The following is a 7,947-nucleotide window of genomic DNA, read 5'->3' as shown; positions in this document are numbered from 1 at the left end:
CATGATTCTTGACCCGCTCTCTCTCGGAGGCACTTCAAGACAGCTTCTCTGTCGATCTCTTCTTCTCCGTTCTGTGTCGGACCCTGCAGAAATTTTGATCGCTTTAGACAACCTTGTAATGAGAACAGAAACAACCAAGATCGGTGACAAGAACTCCGACAATCATCTTTCGGGCAATCTTGATTTGCTCCATTTGCGAGAATATGAATGCTCCAACGTAAATGTATATTCTTCAGTGATCGGTATTCTAACCTTGAAATCGAACGGAACATTTACTTGGGTGGAGAGGCAACCACAGCCATCGCTATAGTTAACGTTCAAGAATATTTCAAACGTTTCAGATCGTGTCGTTCTCCTGACGATAAGATACAACGAGAACGAGAAAAAATGATTCAGAAAAAAAACGGCCATAAGACAAAAAATTTGCAAGAGAACGAGTTCACGAAAGGGTACCTTTTCACTACAAATGGCTGCTTGTCTAAAACCGCAGCTTTGTACTTCTGACTATCAGAGAACGAAACCTGAAAAGCATATTTTTATTACATCGAAAGTTAGAAGTATAATCATAGATAGAGATGATTATTATTATTACCTCGATAGATTTGATGAATGGCAATGGACAATTCAATCCATGAACACTTGCAACACGTAGTGTCCAGTTAATGTATTTCTGATCTGTAACAGGAATGGAAAACCCAAGTGATTTTGTCAAATCCCTGTTGCAGAAAAACAATGGAAGACAGAACTATGAGATGAGACAAAAACAGAGGTTTGAGATAAGGACACCTGCACTTAAGGACTGATTAAGGATCGTCTGGAAAAAATCAATTCTCGCATATGGAGGAATCTGCATGTTAAGCATCTCCATTACCCCCGCAACCACCTGATTCAACAGGACAGCTGAAATTATCGGTAAAAAGATTTCGATCATCTGAACAAACAGATTTCTTTAGCTGCCCAGCTCGTGATTTTGTTGCACTAATCATCGTCGGATATACCTTATCGACAAGTCCATGAATTACCAAACTTGCTTTCTTGTCTTTTGGAGTTTTCTGCAAAAGGAGAATATAGTTCGTGAATCAGCAGGTTTTATGACCGAAGACATTAAAAGAATCAAGAATGTAAAAAGAAGACTGAAAATATATGAGATTGGCCTTTGTCCTTAGATTATACAATATTAACTAGTTCACTCTTCCAATAGTTACGTATAGGAAAGGGCGATTAAAAGAGATAGTTACCTGAAGATTGACGATCACGATCTTGCCTCCACCTCTGAGACATTTGAGAGGCAAATTGCAGGCAGGAGTTATCTGCAAACTGCATGAAAAGGGGTTAAGTTTACAAAATAAAACCGAGCTTTCAACCAAAACGAGGATTTCAGAAGATAAAAATTAGCTTATAAGAACATGAATCTTAAAAAAAACACGATGTAGCAACAAGCGGCATTTAGCTGGTCAATTAAACTTGAACCCATGCTTGATAAGAGAGAAAACCTTCTTCAAGAATTACTTTAATTGAAGGAGCTATGGCTTAGCCCAATTACAAGCATGTCAAATTCATGAAGGAGAGGGGATTTACTGAGTCAAATATGACAAAAACAAAAACGTTAAGATAACACATATGCTGCTTCTGTGTTGCAAGTGATTTACCTGGTCCCTAAACAGAGAACAAGATCAGCCATTTTGCAGTGTTTCTCAGCAGGGTTCATCTCCTTTTCAGGCAAAGCATCCTGCCATATGAAGAAGGTAGCTTTAGACATAACAAGATCAGTGATGTACCCTTTTTAAGGGTTCAACAATCGAAAACTCCACCCATGATAAGACATCCTCCTGTTCAACAACGGCATAACATTATCCATTTAAAGATACCCGGACGTCTAAAAATGAAATTTAACTCAGCAGCTCCAAAACGCATAGCCTATAGTTTACCAATCTCTTAGCTAGTGCTGAAAAGCTTGGTACTCAGCCGTAAAGAGGAAAATACAAAAAGTAAAACTAGATTCGATGACCATAAAGCTGATTCCAAGGCTGAGCATAAGTTGTTAGAAAAAGAGAGAAATGCACCTCCCAATCTAGGACAGTATCTACAAGTTTAGCTCCGCACTTTTCATTTGAACATCTTCTTGATGTCTCCTTCAATCCAATAGTTTCCACCTCAAAATCACGAAGATACCTTAAACAAATCCACAAGATCTTTACAAACTTATGGTCCAACGGAGAACTATAATTTTCGCAATAAGGGATCATAGTATCAGAGGAAGGCAAACATATAAACTACGACTTACTCGGCTCCACATGATGGGCACATATCCATAAAGGAATCTCCATGCAACTCAGCTAACTTTTCTCTGGGTATTCCAGATCGAAGATGTAGCCCATCCACATTCTAGCATTCACAATGAATGCTTGAGATTTTTAACATCGGAAAAAAGATATGTCACAGTCACTAGGTTAAGAGTGGAATGTTGTGTAAGGTAAATGGATTACCTGGCTGATGAGAAATTTTAAGATACCAGCTCTTTCTAGTTCAACCAACGCCATGTGGGTCATGCTTGGCATTGCACGATGAAACGGTAAAGATGCTTTCGGTAATGCTTTGCCCTCACGCTGAAAAAATCAATAGAAAGATCCAGGAAATAATATAGTCATGCAATCCCATGAAACGAAATCAACACAGCAACGATGTAAATTCTTGGCACCTTAAAATTGGCAAACTCGGCCGATTAAAGTCAGGTTAAAGAATAAAAGACCACATTCAGGTGAAAGAACAAAGGATAATAGACATTAAACATCCAAATCTCCTACCTGTAATGTCCAAATTCCTTTGGGACCTCGAAAATCGGGTATACCACATGACGTTGAAATGCCTGCACCTGTAAAGACTACTAGATGCTTACTCTGCAAAGATAAACCAGCTCCTTAAAGCGGCTGAAATAACAGACGGGAAAAGATCTACGAGAAAACTGCTGAGCATAAAGAAGCCGAACGTTCAAACCTTTTGAATCATCTTAGCAAGTTGTTCAATCTGCCATTCCAGGAAAAAAAATCAAACAAATACCAAAGTCAGTGGAATGAATGAGCCAGATAACAACCACCAAAGCAAGATTTTGGGGGGTTCTTCGTTCTACGGGTAAGGAAGTTCAAATAAAGACAGGGGTTTCGTCCTAAAAGATCTCACCATATAACATGTTCCATACACAAGCATTATCAGATAAAGTAGTTCATGAACACCAAAGAGAGACTTCTGGTGTGTGTTCGTAAAGATGCTTTGTGTTCATATTTTGGATCAGCTCAGAAAACAAAACTTTGTACAATTCCAACTTGAGACACATCCTTACAACCCATAAAGGATCGATCCTTAAACCAATTCATCATGAACTGCTTGTCATTACTCGATTTCACACTCTGATTAACCCCAAAACAAGCCGCAAACTAGACAAAATATATCCAAACCATATGAACTGATCATGCTGCTACCCATCTCTAATTTTATGCAAAACCCTCTCCACCAAACAAAAAGAAACCAACTTTAAGGCGTATTCTTAACCGGAGATCTCATCAAACAAAATCACAGATACGAAATGCACAGTGTTCTCGATCGAATTCAAGCAGATTTGGGAGCAAAGCAAGCAGACATTCCGGCGAGCAAACCTAACAAACATCAGACAGATCAATCGCATGGAATCCAACAAAAAAAAAAAAGTAAACCCACGAAAACCCAGAAACTGAAAAAAAAAAGAGGAGATTTAAAAAAAAATCCCCCAAACACCTTGTACTGTAGAACATGAGACGAGTCGAAGAATTCAGCCATGCCCACTTGACCAACATCTTCAATGTAAGAAAGCTTCTCTGCGTAACCTAGCGACATGGAGTTCCGGTCCTTCTCCGGACAAGTCTCTCCCTTTCGATGTAAAAAGAGAAGGGACCTGTTCTTATTTTCTCTTCTTCTTCTTCTTCTGGGTCCTTTCCCTTTTCCTTGGGTCCTGAACAAAAAAAAAAGGGCAACTTTTATATTTAGCAGTGCAACCACTTGGATCGGATGAAAATCGAAGTTAACCGATCTGAATTCACTTGAGCACCATTCCGGTTGAGAAGATAATACCAATTTGATCATAGGTTATATATATATATATAGATATATAAGAGAATTAGCATGTAAAGTTTTGTTCTTTTTTTATAAGATACGTGAATTTTCAGAGCCTCAAAACACTTTGTATATGAAAATTTTTGTTGGGAAATGGGCTTTCGCATCCCATCAGTTTTGTATTAGGCTTTTAAATTAACAAAATACTATTTTTGGTATTATATAATTATCGGTCATTTAAGACCCTCCCACTTTTTGACTTCTGTGCTCTGTTGTTTCATGTTTTTAGCCAAACCCTTTATTTTCCAATTAAAAATCAAATATATATTGCGATATCCTAGCACCGAAAACACAAATCATTTAAATCACAAAAATCCGAATGCTCTAAACCAAAATAGTTTAAATCACTGAAATTCCTAAACCGAAATCCCTAAAATCAAAATCAAATCGAAATCGTGAAATCATATGGCTACGTGTAAAATTGTAATACATTTTGCGATTTAGAGTGAGATTTTAGAAATTTTTGAATTTTTGTATAAATTTTTATGAAATTAAAATGAGTAACAGGTAGACCATATACCATATGTTACAGATAACAGAAATTTACATAATATTTTTTTACTGTCATAAATTCTCTTTACAATTTATTATTTTCTCATATTCTAAATTCTTTTTTTTTTCCCCATGGTCGGCGTTTCAGATTTTGAATATAAGTTGCTGTTGTAAATGGGATTTTGCGTCACTACCCACCCAAGGCGGCGTAATTCTCCCGCCATGATGACCATCCCACTTTAACCGCCCTCCCTCTTCCTCCTCCTTTGAAAGCCTCGATCTTTTCAGATTGCGAAGAAACCCTAATTTCCCCGAAAGGTATGCTTCTTCTCCTGCCGTGATTCCGTATGGTACGGCGTGTTGATTTCCGCGTCTCTTGCATTTGATGGTGTGCGTCCATGGCCGGATCGAATCTCTTACAAATTTGTCTGGATTTTGAAATTGTTTCACTGTTTAATCTCGTAGTGGATGATGATGATATCGCCTAGTGTTTCCGGTGTAAATCTTCATTGGTTTTTCCAGAAAACGAATCAACAATGTTTTGAGATTTTCCAAGGATTGAGAATTGCAGCTATGAGCAAGGCAGCTTTCATAGCTCAGTTGGTTAGAGCACCCGTTTAGTAAGCGGGAGGTCTTGAGTTCGACTCTCAATGAAAGCAATTACCATCTTTTTGCTTTCAGAATCTTAGATATGATCCCTGACTGTTTTTTTTTTTAACGTTTTAAGACATTGCTTTGTGTTTAGACAGAGGTTATGTCGGAACAAGAGTGTCCTCCTGCTTCAGTTAGATCCACAATGGCGATGAATGGAGCTTGTGAAAACGGACAACACGCTCTTGATATCCTTCCCTCGGTGGATGATGATCACAGAGGTGTGGTCGTGGAGATTAAGACACAGATGGATCCCGAGTGTTTTGTCACGGCGCTTAGATCTTCGATAGCTCAGTGGCGGCTTCAGGTCCGGCCCGATATTGATCCTTTTTTCTTAAAATGCTCTGCTCGGAGTTTCAGAAAGTCATCTGCTTTACTTCGGATTTCGCCGGAATATGATTTTTCAGGGTAAAAAGGGTGTTTGGGTGAAATTGCCCATTGCAAATGCAAACCTCGTGGAACCTGCAGTTAAGGTGATGAATTATCAGATATATCCCGACAAAATATCAGAGATTTGTATATATATCTGATAGAAGAGTTGGTTAAGACAACTAGAGGGTTCTTCTTGTACAACTAGAGAAAGCTGTTTCAGAATCTTGTGTCTGGTTGTGGTGGCCAACAGATTGATTTTATTCAGTTTTTTTTGGTGGATAATGATGTTGCAGGAGGGTTTCCGGTATCATCATGCTGAGCCGTCCTACCTGATGCTCGTTTACTGGATTCCGAAAACTGCTAGTACCATCCCGGCAAACGCTTCTCATCGTATTGGTGTCGGCGCTGTTGTCTTGAACAATAAAAAAGAGGTATTCATTGTTCTGCACTTAAGTCTATAGCCTACCATATATATTATCTTCAGAGAAAAGCTTTTCCTGTATCTTGTTGTTTTTTGGATTGAACCGAGGAGCAGATTCTCGTAGTCCAGGAAAAAAGTGGTCCTTTACGAGGATCGGGTGTCTGGAAAATCCCGACAGGAGTCGTCGACGAGGTATCTCTCTCTGGCACTCGTTGTTTGAACACGTTTCAGTCTCATGCTAAGAAAAACACCCAAAATGTAATGTTTGCCCATAGAGGTTAACCCGCTCGTTTGCAAACAGGGCGAGGAGATCTTTGCAGCAGCCGTCAGAGAAGTAAAAGAAGAAACAGGCGTAAGCTACTTTCATATCTCACTGTACATATACATATACATATCTGACTGTCTATTTTTCTCTTCAGATCGAGACGGAGTTCCAGGAGATTCTTGCTTTCAGGTACTAATGTCACATTTTCTGCTTCTCTGTTTCTGGTTAACGAGATCTATCGCCGGTAACCTTTTCACGATGAAAACGTATTATCGTACATACATACGTAGACGCATACATACAGGCATGGATTCTTTTCGTGTTATAATAGTTGTATCTACAGGCAAACACATGCAACATTCTTTGCCAAGTCGGATTTGTTCTTCCTCTGCTTGTCAAAGCCCATCACCTTCGATATCCAGAAGCAGGACCTAGAGATCGCTGCAGCTCAGGTACATACATACATACATACATATACATATATATGGATGCCTTCCCGGCTTTCAAGACTTTTTTGTGTGTGTGTGACGAGCTTTTTTGCCATTTTCTTGAACGAAGTGGATGCCCTTCGAGGAATACGCGACCCAACCCATCACACAGAAGAGCGAGCTCTTCAACTTCGTACAGAAGATATGCTCGGAGAAGATGGAAAACGGATACAGCGGCTTCTCTCCACGCCCCATCCGGTCTTTCTTCGACAACAAGTCTGGTTTCGCCTATTCTTCCGGCAAACTTGAACTCTGACAAAGCCCAGTTCTCGAAACAACGAAAGGTCATTTATTTGAACCTCTCTTATATGCCCGCCTTTACCATTTATACACGTTCTTGTTCGTCCTTTTCCCCTCTCTCTTTTCCGTAGAGTCTCTGTCTCAGAAGAACAGCCACTTCTTCAAAAACCGATTCTTGGGGAAATAACAAAACAGGTTCAGATCATTACCGCGTCTCTGTTGTTTACATTGTTCAAACCTTAAAAAACAGTTGATTATGGGTTTTTTTTACAGCCTTTAGTATTATTATCCTACATGGTCGGTTTTTTTTCTTTGTCGTGTTTGTTGGCTATGAATTTGTCCTCTTATATGTATGTATATGTATGCATTTTTAAGACCCATTGACATGTGTTATGCCATGCGGCAACTACTCCGGGGGAAACAAAAGCCATAGGAGAGATCCCCCCACACTTATCATAAATTGAATCTAAACCCATCTTCATACCCATTCTCTCTGTTCATTGCAAAAAAAAAAAGCATGTCTCCTCCTCGATACTTGACTGTCTTTGTTATTGCCCTTTTGTTATTACCCTCTCTCAACCTGGCATGGGACAAGGACAGTGCTTGTCCTTACCCATGTAATCCGCCGCCGTCCGGATACCCTCTGTACGGTACTCCTCCTCCGCCGCCGCCGCCGCCTTCCGGTTTCCCGCTGTATCTACCGCCACCGCCTTCTCCGATCTCCCAACCGCCACCCCCTCGCTGCTCTCCGATTCCTGCAGAGTGTTGCCGCCAACCTCCTCCTCCTCCTCCTCCGCCGCCGTACCCTTACACTTTTCCTAGTCCGCCGTACCCTTACGCCTTTCCTCCGCCGGGAAATATCGGCGGCGGGGGGG

The 7,947-nt window shown here is 40.1% G+C and overlaps 3 protein-coding genes and 1 non-coding gene across 5 annotated transcripts in view; 3 read left to right on the top strand and 1 right to left on the bottom strand.

The window, feature by feature from the left end:
- The window catches only part of LOC104811666 (NAD-dependent protein deacetylase SRT1), a 4,919-nt gene extending 770 nt beyond the window's left edge, over nucleotides 1-4,149 (bottom strand). The window contains exons 1-14 of the mRNA XM_010538434.2: nucleotides 3,769-4,149; nucleotides 2,995-3,024; nucleotides 2,805-2,897; nucleotides 2,487-2,606; nucleotides 2,285-2,385; nucleotides 2,064-2,172; nucleotides 1,650-1,729; nucleotides 1,239-1,317; nucleotides 999-1,052; nucleotides 787-883; nucleotides 593-675; nucleotides 454-521; nucleotides 253-355; nucleotides 14-83 (exon numbers count right to left, since the gene is read on the bottom strand). Coding sequence (XP_010536736.1) covers nucleotides 14-83; nucleotides 253-355; nucleotides 454-521; nucleotides 593-675; nucleotides 787-883; nucleotides 999-1,052; nucleotides 1,239-1,317; nucleotides 1,650-1,729; nucleotides 2,064-2,172; nucleotides 2,285-2,385; nucleotides 2,487-2,606; nucleotides 2,805-2,897; nucleotides 2,995-3,024; nucleotides 3,769-4,113 — 1,432 coding nt within the window. The 5' untranslated portion in view covers nucleotides 4,114-4,149. The remainder of the gene's footprint in view (nucleotides 1-13; nucleotides 84-252; nucleotides 356-453; nucleotides 522-592; nucleotides 676-786; nucleotides 884-998; nucleotides 1,053-1,238; nucleotides 1,318-1,649; nucleotides 1,730-2,063; nucleotides 2,173-2,284; nucleotides 2,386-2,486; nucleotides 2,607-2,804; nucleotides 2,898-2,994; nucleotides 3,025-3,768) is intronic.
- Nucleotides 4,150-4,773: 624 nt separating this feature from the next.
- Nucleotides 4,774-7,360, top strand: LOC104811665 (nudix hydrolase 10). The gene is given in 9 exon segments (XM_010538433.2): nucleotides 4,774-4,953; nucleotides 5,385-5,593; nucleotides 5,694-5,759; nucleotides 5,952-6,089; nucleotides 6,194-6,271; nucleotides 6,381-6,454; nucleotides 6,456-6,533; nucleotides 6,688-6,796; nucleotides 6,903-7,360. Coding segments are annotated over 8 exon segments (933 nt in total). The 5' UTR covers nucleotides 4,774-4,953; nucleotides 5,385-5,389; the 3' UTR covers nucleotides 7,089-7,360.
- TRNAT-AGU lies at nucleotides 5,221-5,294 on the top strand. Its single transcript has one exon. It is a non-coding gene; the product is annotated as a tRNA-Thr (tRNA).
- Nucleotides 7,361-7,472: 112 nt separating the features above from the next.
- The window catches only part of LOC104811664 (arp2/3 complex-activating protein rickA), an 804-nt gene continuing 329 nt past the window's right edge, over nucleotides 7,473-7,947 (top strand). Inside the window, exon 1 of one of the 2 annotated variants that reach the window (XM_010538429.2) lies at nucleotides 7,473-7,932. In XM_010538429.2, the coding sequence (XP_010536731.1) occupies nucleotides 7,590-7,932 (343 nt within the window). In that variant the 5' untranslated portion in view covers nucleotides 7,473-7,589. Of the gene's footprint in view, nucleotides 7,943-7,947 lie in introns of both variants that reach the window. The other variant, XM_010538430.2, reaches the window with a different exon arrangement.

The sequence above is a fragment of the Tarenaya hassleriana genome, unplaced genomic scaffold (assembly GCF_000463585.1).
Source record: "Tarenaya hassleriana unplaced genomic scaffold, ASM46358v1 Cleome2, whole genome shotgun sequence".
Lineage (NCBI taxonomy): Eukaryota > Viridiplantae > Streptophyta > Magnoliopsida > Brassicales > Cleomaceae > Tarenaya > Tarenaya hassleriana.
Note: the sequence above shows the minus strand (reverse complement) of the source record. Positions and strands in the feature narration are given on the sequence as shown.